General features: G+C 55.9%; 6 protein-coding genes across 10 annotated transcripts; 3 read left to right on the forward strand and 3 right to left on the reverse strand.

The window, feature by feature from the left end:
• Positions 1 to 308: 308 nt before the first annotated feature.
• On the reverse strand, positions 309 to 1,298 carry H310_06512 (hypothetical protein). The gene has a single exon (XM_008871616.1). The coding sequence runs from the start codon at positions 1,116 to 1,118 to the stop codon at positions 690 to 692; it is 429 nt and encodes a 142-aa protein (XP_008869838.1). The 5' UTR covers positions 1,119 to 1,298; the 3' UTR covers positions 309 to 689.
• A 48-nt stretch (positions 1,299 to 1,346) lies between these two features.
• On the forward strand, positions 1,347 to 3,520 carry H310_06513 (hypothetical protein). Of its 5 annotated transcripts, XM_008871617.1 has the most exons (8): positions 1,347 to 2,132; positions 2,198 to 2,258; positions 2,321 to 2,719; positions 2,797 to 2,832; positions 2,878 to 2,970; positions 3,021 to 3,092; positions 3,152 to 3,278; positions 3,326 to 3,520. In XM_008871617.1, the coding sequence occupies exons 1-8, from the start codon at positions 1,403 to 1,405 to the stop codon at positions 3,380 to 3,382; spliced, it is 1,575 nt and encodes a 524-aa protein (XP_008869839.1). In that variant the 5' UTR covers positions 1,347 to 1,402; the 3' UTR covers positions 3,383 to 3,520. The 5 variants fall into 5 exon arrangements, with proteins under 5 accessions (XP_008869839.1, XP_008869842.1, XP_008869840.1 ...); XM_008871620.1 differs by having other exon boundaries at positions 3,021 to 3,278; XM_008871618.1 differs by having other exon boundaries at positions 3,152 to 3,520.
• A 158-nt stretch (positions 3,521 to 3,678) lies between these two features.
• H310_06514 (hypothetical protein) lies at positions 3,679 to 6,307 on the forward strand. The gene is made up of 7 exons (XM_008871622.1): positions 3,679 to 4,012; positions 4,072 to 4,158; positions 4,203 to 4,612; positions 4,660 to 4,903; positions 4,954 to 5,060; positions 5,187 to 5,253; positions 5,317 to 6,307. Exons 1-7 carry the CDS (start codon positions 3,694 to 3,696, stop codon positions 5,835 to 5,837), a joined length of 1,755 nt encoding a protein of 584 aa, XP_008869844.1. The 5' UTR covers positions 3,679 to 3,693; the 3' UTR covers positions 5,838 to 6,307.
• A 173-nt stretch (positions 6,308 to 6,480) lies between these two features.
• H310_06515 (hypothetical protein) lies at positions 6,481 to 8,890 on the forward strand. The gene is made up of 9 exons (XM_008871623.1): positions 6,481 to 6,861; positions 6,917 to 7,003; positions 7,065 to 7,195; positions 7,256 to 7,684; positions 7,783 to 7,879; positions 7,938 to 8,044; positions 8,092 to 8,155; positions 8,200 to 8,370; positions 8,432 to 8,890. Exons 1-9 carry the CDS (start codon positions 6,504 to 6,506, stop codon positions 8,770 to 8,772), a joined length of 1,785 nt encoding a protein of 594 aa, XP_008869845.1. The 5' UTR covers positions 6,481 to 6,503; the 3' UTR covers positions 8,773 to 8,890.
• A 272-nt stretch (positions 8,891 to 9,162) lies between these two features.
• On the reverse strand, positions 9,163 to 11,345 carry H310_06516 (hypothetical protein; the record flags this gene model as incomplete). The annotated part of the gene is made up of 9 exons (XM_008871624.1): positions 10,970 to 11,345; positions 10,825 to 10,911; positions 10,641 to 10,771; positions 10,288 to 10,566; positions 10,089 to 10,238; positions 9,935 to 10,037; positions 9,786 to 9,889; positions 9,505 to 9,742; positions 9,163 to 9,455 (listed from the first exon to the last, which is right to left on the reverse strand). Exons 1-9 carry the CDS (start codon positions 11,304 to 11,306, stop codon positions 9,163 to 9,165), a joined length of 1,722 nt encoding a protein of 573 aa, XP_008869846.1. The 5' UTR covers positions 11,307 to 11,345.
• Positions 11,346 to 11,748: 403 nt separating this feature from the next.
• On the reverse strand, positions 11,749 to 13,402 carry H310_06517 (hypothetical protein). The gene has a single exon (XM_008871625.1). It carries the CDS (start codon positions 13,329 to 13,331, stop codon positions 11,781 to 11,783), a length of 1,551 nt encoding a protein of 516 aa, XP_008869847.1. The 5' UTR covers positions 13,332 to 13,402; the 3' UTR covers positions 11,749 to 11,780.
• Between the last annotated feature and the right edge of the window lie 1,581 nt (positions 13,403 to 14,983).

The raw sequence follows: 14,983 nt of genomic DNA on the forward strand, positions 1-14,983 counted from the left end.
TGAAAAGTGTGTACGTACGAATATAGTACAGTACATACGTCGGATGTTACAGGACTGTACAGAAACGAAACAAACACCTCCCCGATGGGTAGCGCACGCAGGCGGCAGTCGCGGCCACCAAAGTCAGAGACCCTTGTGCGTGATGACGTGCCCGCCACCGGCGTGAATATGGACATGAGTCGTACGAGTTTGTGGAAATGCATTCGACTTGAACTTGTGCCTCATGACAGGGACATCCGTTTCGCAACCTATCTTTAGGTGATGAACACGCGATGTATTCCACAACTGACTTTGTTCACGGGCGTGCGATGGCGTTGGAGTCGCTACCATGGGCGCCGTTTTTCGTCATGGCGACTGTCGGCGGCGTTGCGGCGTTCTTCTTGGACGTGCTCATGTATTACCTGTCGTACAGCATTACCAAGCGGCACTGGTTTTTCTTCCTAGTGGGGACGCTGGTCATGGCAATTGTTGACGAAGTGACCAAATACATTGCGTATATTGGATCCGTGCGTCGCGAAATGAAGGAACGATTGTCCCGCGAGTGCATTTGCTGGCTCATGGTGCGGGCTGCGGTCGGGTACTCGGTCGTCTTGGTCATTATCCTCGTCATCTACTTGGCGCTGTACGGAGAAGGAAGCCAGTTGTCGATTTACATCCCATTCATCCTGCTCGACATCGCCAACATTGTGTCATGCAGCGCCATCACCGGCACGTGGCTGTACGTGCGAAAGCACCACAAGCACGCGACCCACCACACCGTCCCCACTCAGCTGGAAGACATGTGCATGGACAGTGTCATTGGGCCGGCCATCCTTTTGCGGTATTTGTACTACACAGCCGCGTTTTCGTTTGTGTTTCTGGACGACGGGTCGACGACCGAGACCGCCTTGTACATTGCGATCAACGTCGTGTACGCCGTGTTCGTGGGTGCGTTGGTCGCCATGTCGTTTCGATTCTTGAAGCCAGCTGCGACACAAAAGTCTGCCCCCTCGGAGACAGTGGAAGCGTATGACCGCGCTGGAGTAGACGCAGCCGTCGTCGTCTTTCCTGACGGGTCCAAGGCATGATGCCCAACATGCCATCGTGACCAAGCCACGGCTGTCGGCAAGTGTGAGCATTGCTCAGCGGCTGAGCTCCGCAATGCGATAGAGACTTGCATGTGGATAGAGTTAAATGCATGACGTGAGCATCTCGTGCGTCCAAAGGCGAATACATTCACATGTCATATTGGTTGGTTCGGCAACTTGTGCAGGCCACAGTGAAAAGTATCACTTTTGAGTCAATATTTCGTATCAAACTGCTTTATTTTCGATTTTTTCTTATATATTCTTTGAAACTTCTTGGGGCTGGAAGATATATTCTCGGGGTGTTCGACCCTTTCGCGATAGTGTTGCGCAGCACGATGAACTCGACGGAGCCGCTTGTTGTTGACTGCAGCGAAACACCGCGAAGCCATGAGCATACGAGCCTCGATACACCTCAGACACGAGCAGATGAAGAAAGTGCATCACCTGCGGCGTTGTCAGCCTTGGTCCACGAAACTGTTGCGCTGCTCCAAGAAGGAGCCATCGCTGAAGCAACCAAACACCCAGATTTTCACAAGCTCACACCGGTAGATGCTTCCGTGTCGCTGTCAGAGTCAGAGCATGAATCTTTACGCGAAGCAGAGTCGTGGTTGACGTCGTGCCCCGTGCAGTCGAGACAATGGATCATATACGAAGCGAGATTGCGTCCTGACATCTCATTGTCTTCGTTCCACGACTTGCTGTCGACCGTGCTGCTGAGCCATGGATTTCAACCAGATTTCGATTCCGATGACGCATCTCGACCCACCGGTGTGTATCGTCGAAAGGTCGATGCCTCCGGTGCTCCATCCTTGTTTCACCTTCCCACCCACAATGTCGTGTTTGCTCGCGTCGGCGTGTCTGCATCCAAGCTGCGCATTCTTCGCGTCTATGTCTGTGCTGTTGGCGGAAGTGTCGTCCCAGCGCAGTTCCTTCCATCCTCTCCAAGCGTCAATGTGGCCCTTCACGCAACCGCCGACACAATATTTGCCCATTTGCAGTCCGCCATCGAGGAAATCGGATACGCGTTGGCCATCCTGTTGTCACCGTCGTTCTGCGATGGAATGGGTAGTCGAACTCTCCATCTCGTTACTGCCTCGTGCTTCCAATTCCTTCAACACAATTTCCTCTAGATGAACTTGCAGTGGCGTTGGACGATGACTACGTGAGGGACGTGGCAGCCGCGTTCGACGCGTACGTGCGGAAGTCCTTCAAATCCCGTGGCATTTCCTCATGCAAAATGGCCACATTCACAGGGAAATGAAGGCGACGTTACGGCAATTGTCTTTACCCTTAGAAGAATACGCGCATGCCAATGAAGTCGCGACTGCCCAGCTCCTGAGCGTCCTTGAGCCCCTCTATGCTAAATTTCACATTGACAAGCCACAACCTGCGCGACCCGCTCTGAATCCCTCCAAGTCTCCTGCCACCGATGCAGCAGGATTCGAAACCATCGCTCCTTCAGGCGATGAGGCACGAGGATTATCCCGTGGTGAACGGGTGACCAAGCTCGTCCACGCATTGTGGCAGACCCACCGAAGTCGTATCAGCTCATTTGTCGACCTGAAGATTCGTGACAAGCGGGCGCAGATCGCACGCCGTGTCGAGTACACCACGCGCCTGCGCCGCCTCGCCCTTCAGTCCATCCTTGACAAGTACGACATGCCATCTCGTGCAGTTCCGTCTGTTGTTGATGCGGTGCAAGCATGCCATTGCTCATGGGAGTTTGTAGTGCGGAAGCCAAAAAGATGCTTCAAGCCACGCTCGGGTAAGCCAGATAGCACATGAGTGATGCACCAGCTCATGTGTGTAGGTCTGCGGGCGACCCGTCGTGGGAAGGCGCAGTGCTGTACGAGGGCTCGTGCATCCTGGGCAAAATTCCGGCAAAATTTTACGTCACCTACGAGTACGCCTCCTACTTGTGCCAAACCTTGCCTGATCGGGTGAATGGTGTAGTCGCCTGGTGTTTAAAATGGGAATGTTCATGATATCGTCGTTCAAGGACATCGCGTTCAGCTCGATCACGAGGTATGTCGCAATGTTCGCCATTGGAGACGTTGTCGAGAGCGTTAAAGGTTGCGATCCAGGGTGACCAAGCCACACGTCCTCGGCATCTCAGTGATATCCATTCACCACACACTGCAAGAAGGGTGTGCTGAGGTACAGCTGACGCTTGTGTCGGACGTGGACCGCGTGTTTGAGCTTCTGAATCAGGTGTGTCGGCGTGCTTGGGAAATGCACGTTTCATGACTCATTTCTAGATCTGCAGCATGCACAATATCACGAACAGACCCAACGACGGCGGTGGCAGTCCCTGATACGCCGACGTCCACACGCCTTCCGCGATTCCCTCGCGTTGCTCTTCTGGGAGGCAGTTGTGAACTGTCCAAGAATACCGTTTCGAATTGGACACCAAAATCCGGATAAAGATATTGAGAGGAATGATTTTATTTGCATTTATTATCGAAACGTCTGTTCGATCTTGGCAAAGAACAGCTTGTTCAGGACGTATTATTAAAATACTCGCTGGAAGATTGAATTCAATTATGACTGCTGGTGGTTTCAATGGCCGCTTTATCCGGACGACAGGGATGCTGTTTGCGTTGTCTTCAAGTTGAAAAGACACCGCATGGACGAAGAAGGCGATGGAGGGGATTCCACTGCGCTGTGGGTAGCTCGCATCATGTGCATTGTCGCGCTGGTGGCTCTTTCTGCACTCTTCTCTGGCCTAACGCTGGGACTCATGTCGCTGGACAAAGTCGGGTTGGAGGTGGTCATTGGCGCTGGTGAAGATGAACATGCGACGGAGAAAGAGAAAGCCCAAGCGGACGCCGCCAAGCGCATTGCGCCCATTCGAAGAGACGGCAATCTCTTGCTTACAACCCTGCTTCTCGGCAACGTAGCTGTGAACTCGCTCTTATCGATCCTCATGGCAGATATCACGAGCGGTAAGTCGACATCACATATCATCTGTCTTGTGTCGACAGCGCGCCTTTGTCCACCTTAGGCTTCTTGGGGTTCATTGTATCCACAATTGTGATTGTGCTATTTGGAGAGATCTTTCCACAAGCTGCATGCTCCCGTCATGCTCTTGGTAAGGGTGATCCATACTCGGTCTGATGACGAGACTCGTTGTAGCGATTGGAGCCAAGTCGATTCCCGTCGTCAAAGTCATCATTACCATGTTTTACGCCTTTGCCAAGCCTGTGAGCATGGTGCTGGACCGTCTCCTCGGCCAAGACGTTGGCACGATCTTTACGAAGAAGGAGCTGTGGAAGATGCTCGACATCCACGTCAAACAAGAAATGATCGACGATGAAGAAAGCTGGATCATGTACGGGGCTCTACACTACAAGAGCCAGCAAGTGTCGGCGGTCATGACGCCGATCGACAAAGTGTTTATGCTTGTGTCGACCGCCAAGTTGAACGCCGACACGATGCGGGAGATCTACCAAAGCGGGTTCAGCCGCATTCCCGTCTGGCGCAAGACTCGCAACGACATCATCGGGTTGCTCTTCACCAAAGATCTCGTCTTTATCGATCCCGAGGTCGACTTTGTCGGTTGCTTGGCAGATTTCATCGAGGGCAATTCTAGGATGCCATTCCCATCGACGAGTTCATCCAAATTTTCGGACGTGGCGTACATCGCGTGTGGCCCGATACAAATCTGGGCGACCTCCTCAAAGCGTTCAAGATGGGGCGATCCCGCCTCGCTCTCGTCCACGAAGTCAACAATCGCGGCATCGGCGACCCGTACCTGGAAGCCGTAGGCATTGTGACCCTCGAGGACGTTGTAGAAGAAATATTGCAAGACACGTTTCGCAACGAGCCCAACATTGGTACGTACGACAGCCGCAGTGTGCTCGACATGTCATGCCAGCGCCAACAGACATGCGACGGCATCGCAAGGAATGCCGCCAAGTCGACTTTGGCAAGATGCGGCTCCTCGGCGTTGACGTCGATGTTGATCGAGACATGTTTTTGACTCCGGACGAGGTACGCCCACGACCTCCGCGGGGCATGCGTTCTTGCTTTGGTTCGGCATGGGATGAGATGGAGTGCATGGCCTTTGACGGGTTGCAGCGATGACCAAGTGAAAGGCACTCATCGGTTGTCTTGCAGGCCGAGGACCTGGCGTCCCATTTGATCAAGCATCAGCCTGTCTTTCAACTGGAAAAGCCCAATCGTGGTAAGCGCGCACGGTCGCAAGCGCATGGTGAGGTTTCCCTTGAACATCTCTGTGCGCTGTCAGGCGGACCGTTGACGACGGCGGACGTGCAAGCGATGTTGGTGAAATGCCCCCTTGTCGAGTACGGCAAGTGCACCATCCATGGACCTGACATCTTGTCCAAAGCCCACGTGGTCAACCACTGCGTGGTCATCATGGAAGGCACGGTGAAGGTATCGACACATCACGGACTGTTCAAAGAGATTGGGCTGTGGTCCGTGCTCGCCCCCGAGTGTTTGGTATCGCCCGAGAACGCCTACCTTCCAGACTACACCGCCACCGTGAGCGCCCAACACCCCAAGATTCTGTGTTTACACATCCCACGAGTTGAATTTCAGCACATGCTCTACCCCATCAACCTTGGCGTGCGAAACATGAACAGCAACGTGCGATTCCGCGAGCCAACGCCGCAGTCCAAACGATTTCGGTTGCCGTCCTTGCAAATCCACCCGATGCCCACGTCGTCACCGTACGGCGCCATGCACGACGATCCGTTCGAAGCGAAGCAAAGTCTGCTCGACGGACAAGACAGGTCGGGTATGTAGGAAAGACACCAAAATGCTAATTTTCTGGTCCATCATCGCACTGTTGGCCCTTCTTCAGGCGATCGCTTCTCCTGGTGCTTGCAAAATGCGAGGCTGGACTCGCTTATGGAAGGTTGAATCGCTATGCCCACCATGCAATCCCGTTTCGTACCTCGACCACGCCACGAGTGGAGCATTGAGGTGTACCTAACAAACCTGTCATCACCACAGCTTCTTGCGACCGTTGTGGACACAAAAACCGCGATGGATGGCCTCGAACGCGAGCTGACGGGCTTCATTGTCGGTGGCCAGCGATGACAGCAACTGCAACGCAATCATTTGATGCGCGTTCAGATGCTGTTGGCCGTCTTCGGCGTCCAGATAGTTGATCTTAATGCCGTGGATTATCCTGACGGTATGGAAGCCTGTCTTGGCCCGCGCTGCGCTCCATGGCCACGCAAGCTCGATCACCGCGCGTTGTTGTGTCTGCCCCACGTGTTGAAATTCGCTCCGACATAATTTAAAATTCTTGTTGCAATATTGAGTCCAAAAATATTTCAATTCCGACAAGGAATCATACAACTTACAAGAGATATTTAATACGTTTGGTATGAAAGTCGATGTGACTATATTTTTTATTCTCCAGTTGCGAACAGTTACCCTCACCGAGATTACTAATTTTCCAGGATGGATCTTCGGCGCTTGAATGGCGGCGGCGGCGGCGGCAGCAGCGACCACTCCTCGGCCGAATGGTCGACGGAAGAATGGGTTTTACGAATGTGCGCAATTGTCCTGCTCCTAAGTCTTGCGGCCATTTTCTCCGGTCTGACGCTGGGTCTCATGGCGCTCGACAAGAACGGGCTCCAGATCGTAATTGAAGCGGGCGAGGAAGCACATGCGACGGAACAAGAGAAAGCCAACGCGCAGAATGCAAGGAAGATTCAAAGGGTGCGTCGTGATGGCCATTTGCTGCTCGCGACGCTCTTGTTTGGGAACGTGGCCGTGAACTCGGTGCTTGCGATCATCATGGCTGACATGACGTCAGGTATGCATGTTTCGTCATCGTCCGTCCTGCAAGGTCCCTCATCGCGTCACGACAGGAACACTGGGGTTTCTCCTTACGACGTTCTTGCTGGTCGTGTTTGGCGAGTTGATTCCGCAAGCGCTGTGCTCGCGCCATGCTCTGTGTACGTTCCGCATTGCCTCTGTCAATTTTAAGCGGCATCCACACGGCGACATGCGCTGTAGACATCGGCGCCAAGTCGCTACCGATCGTTTGGTTCTTCATCTACCTCATGTACATCATCACCAAGCCGATCGCGCTCACCCTGGACTGGATGCTCGGCCACGAAATCGGCACGATCTTCAACAAGCGTGAGGTCTCGTCCTGTTGTCGGTGCAGGCCGCTCCATACTATGGACTCAACGCATGCATGATAGCTGGGCAAGATGCTCGAAATCTACGTCAAACACAACATGCTGGACGCGGACGAGACGGACATCATGAAGGGCGCGATGCACTACAAGAAGAAAACCGTCGCGAGCGTCATGACCCCCATTGAAAACGTGTACACGCTGCCGGGGTCGACCAAGCTCACGCAGGCCACGATTCGAGACATTTACCATCAAGGGTTTAGCCGCATTCCTGTTTGGGGCAAAAACATCCATGACATCGTCGGGATCATCTTCGTCAAGGATCTCATCTTTGCCGACCCCGCGGAAGAGACGACATTGCTCCACTTTGTGCACGTGTTTGGCCGAGGCGTGCACCGCGTATGGCCCGACTCGACGCTCGGAGAAGTTCTGCAAGCATTCAAGATGGGTCGAACACACTTGGCCCTTGTGCATGACGTCAACAACGCTGGCCCGGTACGTCGACGCACGCTGCCCCTTGCGTGAGCTAGGCGGGCTGCATCACGCGACTCGAACGGCATGGCAAATCCATCGTACTGAGGCAAAATCGTCAGGGGGATCCGTTTTATCAAACCAAGGGGGTCGTGACGCTGGAGGACATTGTCGAAGAGATCTTGCAAGCTGAAATCTACGATGAAAGCGACGCGATCGGTATGGTTGTGCCGTCGCATGTTGATTCATCACCATAAACTGCGACTGTGCCGACTAGATGCGGAAACACATCGAAAGAATCGCCTGAGCAACCGAAGTTATGACGCGGGGGTGTCGCATGTACTGGAAGGCAGCGAGAAGACCAAGCTTCTCGCCACGCCCGAGGTCTCGATCTGCTTGTTTTTTGAATTGCATTCTCACGCGGCGACCAGGCAGAGGCGCTGGCCAAGCACTTGGTTGCCCACGAGCCTGTGTTTATGACGTCCAACTATCAAGGTAGCGTAGACATGCTGCCCGTGCCAACCCACCGACCGGTGTAGGCACGCCGCTGGACGAGTCCCAAGTCGCTGCGATTTTGGCCAAAAGTCACATTGTGGAATACGATGCACGCGCTGACGACGTGGCGCACGCCGAGTTGTACACGGAAGGGAAAGTGGCCAACTTTTGTATGGTTGTGTTGGCCGGCTACGTGATGGTGTCGTCTGGAGCAGGTACGTTGTGTGCGTTTGTGGTTTGCTCTGCGATGATGCCCACGACAGTGACATGCACTAGCTTCTCCAACGAAAGGCGGGCTGTGGAGTGTTTTCGGGGCCGACAGCCTCTTGGCCGCGGACGGGTCGTACGAAAGCGACGTGACGGTCGAGATTCCCCCCGATGTTCACGTGCGTTGCTTGCGCATTCCCCGCCTCGAGTTCCAATCGACGCTCTTCCCCATGCACATTGTTGAGAAACCGACCATGCTGGCCGAGCGCCGCCTGGACCTCCAGAACAGCAAGAAGGACCTCGGCGCCGCGGACGTTGTGCTCGACGTCGCGACACCGACAGCCAACTTTCAAAGCGACATGGATGCGACCCAAGTGCCGTATCACTTGTCCACGAGAGAGTCCATGTAGCGAAGAGGGACGTCGACAACATTGTACATAACACAAACGACGCCAGACGCATCCATCCCTTGAGCATTGTCGCGGCATGTCAAGGGAGCAGGGATCGCTGGTATCTCGGTTGAACGTATTTGGCGAGTGCGATGCAGTGCATCGTGCGGGACAGTTGGTTGCCACCGCTGGTTTGGTATCGACAGCTCCATCCACTCTGCAGCGTCCTCGTTGCTGCAGCCGCTTCCGTTCGGCTCGACACAAGGACAACTGAGCAATGTGACCATGCGCATGGCATCCGCCGTGATATCGGCAGCGCATGGCCACATGTACATTGGAGCGTCCGCGAAGGTGGCAAGGTAGTTGGATGAACTCGTTGCAATGCACTGTTGTCCCCACACAACTCGACTTCTACACGTACTGGACGATGTCGGCGACGTGGCCGGTCGGCGGGTTTTTGCGCGACCGACGGACGCGGCCGACCGTGTTGATCGCATGGCTGCTCTGATGGCGCTTCAACGTGAGCTCGGACGTGTTGTTTGTCAGTTGAACAGGGCGCAGCATGCGCTGAAACTCGAGTCGAGATATTCGCAAGCACCGCGTGTAGCTGGCGCGAGCCACTGTTGCCGTCATGTCGCTGCGGACGTCGCCTTCCGCACCGAGCAAGCTGTGCGCGCTCAGCACCGTCCAGAGCCCGGCCGTCGCTACAACACAACGCTTACAACAACGCTTACAACCATGTCGCGCACATACAGGTTTTGCCTTCACTGGTCGTGACTGTCACCGACCCTTGGACGATAACCATGCAGTGGGGCGGCGCGACAGTGTGCATCTCGTACAGCGGGGGGTACTCTTGGTCCGCGTCGAATTCCACGATCGCGCTTCGCATGAGCAACGCGGCCACGGTGGCCGCCGTCAATGGCACGCCTGCTGACGTCGACACTTGAAACACCGGGTGCGTTGCGACCAAGTGCTTGGCTAACGACATGGCCTACCGCAGCCCGTGCCAGTCGGACCAGTCCATGTCATTGTACCTCTGGCTCGTCCATCGACTTGCATGTCGTGTTGTTGTCGAGGATGTGGCGGACGCCCGTGTCAAAGCTCGGGTGATGCAGTCGCTTGTTTCGTGCGGCCATCTCTACAGACACGTGTGGGGCCGACATCGTGGCAGCACACTCTGTACCCCCCTCGACGACATCGCGTTCGTCCAGGATGTCCGTCTGCAGAATCTCCTCGACAATGTCTTCCAACGTCACGACGCCCTGCGTTTCGTAAAACGGATCGACCTGCCGCCGCCATGTCAGGACAACGCGCCTGCTGTCCTCGTCAACACGTACGTCCGACCAATTGTTTACGTCATGGACAATCGCCAAATGCGTCCGACCGAGCTTGAATGCGTGCAGGACGTCGCCCAGCGACGAGTCGGGCCACACGCGATGGACGCTGCGCCCAAAGAGATGCATAAAGTCCAACAGCGTGCCGTTGTCCTACTCGTCCACACAACGCGTGACGACGGGTGCGTTCGGCAGTCGTCACCTGCGGGTGGACAAAGATCAAGTCCTTGGCAAACACGACCCCGAGGATGTCGTTGAGGTCGCGGCCCCACACTGGCACGCGCGTAAACCCCGCTGCGTAGATCCGTTCAATAGTTGGTTGGTCGAGCACGGTCGACCCCGGGAGCGTGAAGGCGTCCGCGATCGGCGTCATGATCGACGATACAGCGGTCTGTTTGTAGTACATTGCGCCCTTCATGATCGCGAGCTCGTCCGAGTCGAGTTTTTTCTGGGCGACATGGATGTCGAGCATCTTTTCCAACTACAGCAAATAAAGGGCCGCCGCCGCGGGTGAGTCCGCGCCCTCCATGCTTGTCGAAGCAAACGGTCGCATACCTCGCCTTTGGAAAAGAGCGTCCCCATGTCCTTCCCCACGGCCCAGTCAAGCACGAGCGCAATCGGTTTGGCCACGATGTACATGCTTGCAAGGAGGAGTCGAATCACTGGAAGCGCGGCAGCCCCGATTGCTACCAAGTGCCGGTTGAAGCGAGAGTGGTGCGGGCCCAAACCATCGACTTACCGAGAGGATGCTTGGAGCAGAGCGCTTGGGGCACGAGCTCACCAAAGATCACCAGCACGACCGTGCTCACGATGAACCCGACCGTCCCTACAAGCAACTCGATCGTTCGCCAGTCCCCGCACCAAACCACTTCTCGCCAACGCACCTGACGTCATGTCGGCCATGAGGATGGCCATGATCGAGTTGACCGCGACATTGCCAAAGAGGAGCGTCGTAAGGAGAAGGTGACCGTCTTGCCGAATCGGCCGAATCTTCCTGGCATGCTTGGCATTGATCCGTTCTTCCACGGTGGCTTTCGGGTCTTCGCCCGTCGCGATCACGATGTCGAGTCCAGTCTTGTCCAGCGACATGAGCCCGAGCGTCAGGCCCGAGAAGACCGCGGCCAAAAGGACCAGGACAAGGATGATGCTGATGCGAAACATCCACTCGTCCGTCGACCAGTTGGCGCTGCCGCCGCCGCCGCCTCCATGCTGCTGGATCATGTTGTGCCACCAAATAATAAATGGGAAACGGCCGGAAATTTGTAACGTCGAGACGACGACGTCAACGAAACCGCTGGCCGTCGTCGGGAAAGCAAGCGCTGCAGCACGTGCCGCTCGGCCATTGTCCACATGGGCTCGTTTCTTTCTGGCCGCACGTGCATGATTCCATGGGGATGTGAGGCAGATGGTCACGGGGCCGTCTTGAACTTGGCACACTGTGGGGTGGTTTGCACTAGCTTGTCCTGCGTGGCACGGATCATGCGCTGAATGGCATTCGAGGGGGGTTCAAATATGCTGGACAATTCCTTTGTAGCACGCACGCCCTCTGCCTCATGCAAGACTTGCGTGGCGCACATCGTGCGAAGGAGGCACTATCAGGTGGCAGGGGTCAGCTGTCTGTACATGCGACCAGCGTCCGCCCATGCTTCAAAGCCCCAAAAAGTCGATCGCAGCTCGGTGGAGACGTGTTGTAAGTTATGCATTCGAACCACTACATCCGACAGACAAGGATCGAGGTCGGCCAGTGGGGTCTTGCGTCTGCCGTGATTTTAAACGAACGAGAGCAGACGGATCACGCAGCGACGAGAGCAGGGATGCGCGACTGGGCAGCCCGCTCGATTGCTCTGCACACCGCCCCACAGCCATCGGCGGCACACTCTGCATCTGTTTGGCAAACCGCAGGCAAAAGAGTTTTCGAACCACACACGCCTTGAATGACGTGCGCCAGACAGAGCCGGGTTGCGTGACGGCGTATCGCAGGCGGACGAGACGCAGCTCTTGCACCCGCTGAGGAAGGTCGGTGGTCACGAGGAGTTGGATGTCGCGCCGCCGGGCCGCTGTCTCCTTGATCACTCGCCGACGAGCCATGAAAGCCTCGAGATGCGTGCGAAACGATGTGCTCCACGGCGGGTAAAACAGGACCGGCGCGAGGTTTGTGATGCGCTGGTGCAGGACGAACATGGGAATTTGGCCGACAACAAAGATCGAGTACTTGCGCTGCCACACACGGCGCCGCAAGAACGCGGCAACCGCTTCAAATGCAGGGCGGTGCGACGCGAGCACGTGGACGGTGCGCGCCTTGAGGCGGTAGTGGATCACTTGGGCGTCCCACTCAAAACACGTACCACAAAAGCACGTGATGGCATTGCACCCGTCGCCTTTGACGAGCATGAGATCGCACCCAGGGCACTGAGCCATGTCGTCGATCTCGGGCAAGTATGCCGAGCAGGGCTGCCCAGCGTGAGTTCCCGCTCGTTTACACACAAAGCACACGTCGGCGTCACAGCACGGAGTCACTTCAAACGGATCATGCTTCGCGGCGGCCAGGAACAGCGAGGCGCGGCGCTCGGGGTCGTACATGTACCACCAGAGAGACTGTGCAAAGTCAATGTAGGTGTCGCGCCCGACCGCTTGTTCGAGGTGTGCCAGGAGGGCATCGGCAGTCATGTCGTGGTTGCAATACCGCACACAGGTCGCAATGACCTCGTCTGGAACGTCGGGAAAGGTCAAGTGAAAGTCGGAAGGCCATTCGGTTCGGTGCATTTTGTTGTCGATGGCAGCGTCAACGTTGGGGGCGTTCGTGAGGAGGTTGGTTGTGTTGTGGCACGAGGGACAGAGCATTTCGCACGATGCTTCGACGCGGCGACGGAACGCGACTTCATGCGCGCGAATGTCCGATTCGTTGACGCATGTATTGATGGTGCTGATCAAGCGCTGCATGTTGAGTGGACGGACACAGATCGGGCAGAGGAACCGCGACACGATCGCATTGGGCGCTGACTCCGCGCACACTCGCAAATACGACGACATGCACTCGGCACACATCACGCCATGGCACGAGTCCTGGCAGATCTGCGTGATGGATTCGCTCGAACGGACAGCGTCAAAGCACACTTGGCAGACGACCAACGCCTCGTCCACGACGTCAGCCGCCACCACGATTTTCCCAGGCAAAGTGGCTGCGAGAGCAGTCTCTGTGTCGGGCTCTCGCACAGGTTCTTGGAGCAGCATTGCCATCGCCTCCATCACGCTCACCAAGCGAAGAATTGCAGAATGCACCGATCATTCCATCGTCATCTTCCCACTGCCATCGAAAGACGGAAATGGTGAATGATGGTCAATTGGATCCTTGCGGGAAACCTGACTTTAAGGACGAATAGTATTCTAGTCTAGTGGCAACAGGTTCTTATACCAAGGATATTTCCTTCCTTTGCATGGAGAATTGTTCGAGGTTTGGCTGGTGCCACCAAGCGAATCCGGGCGGCCGGACGAGTCCCCACACGATCGCTTCCGACCTCTCGAAAACGTATCAAGGCTTGAGCGAAGACCATTTGATGCTGTGAAGTCTTCAGCCCCAATACGCCATGTGCTTCACACTTGGCAGTGTTCCTAGAATGTATGGGATGGTAGGGCTTTGGCTTCCACGAGCTCGCCAACGCATATCGAAGATGGGGGCTCTGAACAGAGATGGGTTGACAACTTCGTCGCGAATGCTGCTCGCTGGCGACGACTGTGATCATGCGTGATGCCATCTCTGTTTTCTTGGTATGGTATGCCACCTGCGTGAGTCAGTGCACTCGGCATGGCCATTCGACTGCGACGGCTTCAAAATGTCCACGACGCGGCGATTTCAGCTGTTCACTCTTGAACTGACCCGCTGTAGGACCTGCCGATGCGCGCTCTTCGTTTGTTGTGCACAGCGTACAGACTGCAACCACAGGGGTGGACATGCCGTCAAGTGCTACGATGCAGCCCCCGTTCTCCCCAACGACATTGCGTGCATGGGGTGGCTGCTGACCCCGCGTGGAAACGTCGCACATCCGTTTTTCTGACGGTTGTGGCAACGGTCGCAAACGACGTGGATGCCAGCATGACGAGATGAAAGAGAGGACTATATATTGTCGACAAGAGCCCGGGCCACGGCGCCTCGGTGGATTTGGTCCGGAAGAGGGGCATCGCTGGCATGCCTTGGTGGCTGGCATAAAGCCGTCGCCGGATCTCGAGTGCGCGCGTACTAGTGCTCGCTAGTCGAGTCCCGCCATCCATCGGTTGCAGTGGTGCGGACGACGTTGCGGAAGGTCCTGATCGCAGTCGAGGCGATTGCGTTGGTTGACGTGGTCGCTTCGACAAGCCGCATCGGACACAAACGCGGGGGCGATGCGTATGGTGGGATTTCAACGTGCGACTCGCACTCACAGCACACACGCGGGCGACGCAGCATTCAGTGATCATGAAAGGATTGGGATTTGTGATTGTCCAACGGCGTTCGCGGGCGACATGTGGGCCATGCGACGAGTTTACAACGGACTGCATGGCGCACGCGCTTCCGTTCGTGACACGTCAACTTGTCGAGCGCAGTCACTCCGAATCGAACAGGTTGGAGAGCCACACAGCATTGGGATGCCGCAGGCGCGGCACATGATATCGCGCACTCCTTCGACTTGGTGTCGCTGTAGCATGGCGCCGTGGCGGAGGATTGATGCAGTGCACAACTTGTGGACACTCGAGTCATCAAGCGCTGTCGATGGAGGGAGCGACTGCATTTGAGAGCGCCTCGGGGTGCAAGATGTCAAGTACTTGACCAAGCGCAGGCCACACATGATTCCACTTCGTGGCAATGTGCATGATCGCGCGCGGGGCGGCCTTTCGTCAATCTTGACAGACAATCGGCAATGCCT

The sequence above is a fragment of the Aphanomyces invadans genome (genome assembly GCF_000520115.1).
Source record: "Aphanomyces invadans strain NJM9701 unplaced genomic scaffold supercont1.11, whole genome shotgun sequence".
NCBI classification, from domain to species: domain Eukaryota; phylum Oomycota; class Saprolegniomycetes; order Saprolegniales; family Verrucalvaceae; genus Aphanomyces; species Aphanomyces invadans.

What these genes read in the sequence shown, in the direction of transcription:
- H310_06512 (XM_008871616.1), bottom strand. Translation starts at nt 1,118, where the DNA reads ATGCTCACACTTGCCGACAGCCGTGGCTTGGTCACGATGGCATGTTGG.
- H310_06513 (XM_008871617.1), top strand. Translation starts at nt 1,403, where the DNA reads ATGAACTCGACGGAGCCGCTTGTTGTTGACTGCAGCGAAACACCGCGA. An exon ending in GTCGTTCTGCGATGGAATGG is followed by an intron (nt 2,133 to 2,197) that starts GTAGTCGAACTC and finishes AATTTCCTCTAG; the next exon opens with ATGAACTTGCAGTGGCGTTG. An exon ending in ATGCTTCAAGCCACGCTCGG is followed by an intron (nt 2,833 to 2,877) that starts GTAAGCCAGATA and finishes TCATGTGTGTAG; the next exon opens with GTCTGCGGGCGACCCGTCGT.
- H310_06514 (XM_008871622.1), top strand. Translation starts at nt 3,694, where the DNA reads ATGGACGAAGAAGGCGATGGAGGGGATTCCACTGCGCTGTGGGTAGCT. An exon ending in TGTTTTTGACTCCGGACGAG is followed by an intron (nt 5,061 to 5,186) that starts GTACGCCCACGA and finishes GTTGTCTTGCAG; the next exon opens with GCCGAGGACCTGGCGTCCCA. An exon ending in ACTGGAAAAGCCCAATCGTG is followed by an intron (nt 5,254 to 5,316) that starts GTAAGCGCGCAC and finishes GTGCGCTGTCAG; the next exon opens with GCGGACCGTTGACGACGGCG.
- H310_06515 (XM_008871623.1), top strand. Translation starts at nt 6,504, where the DNA reads ATGGATCTTCGGCGCTTGAATGGCGGCGGCGGCGGCGGCAGCAGCGAC. An exon ending in CGATCTTCAACAAGCGTGAG is followed by an intron (nt 7,196 to 7,255) that starts GTCTCGTCCTGT and finishes CATGCATGATAG; the next exon opens with CTGGGCAAGATGCTCGAAAT. An exon ending in CGATGAAAGCGACGCGATCG is followed by an intron (nt 7,880 to 7,937) that starts GTATGGTTGTGC and finishes TGTGCCGACTAG; the next exon opens with ATGCGGAAACACATCGAAAG.
- H310_06517 (XM_008871625.1), bottom strand. Translation starts at nt 13,331, where the DNA reads ATGGAGGCGATGGCAATGCTGCTCCAAGAACCTGTGCGAGAGCCCGAC.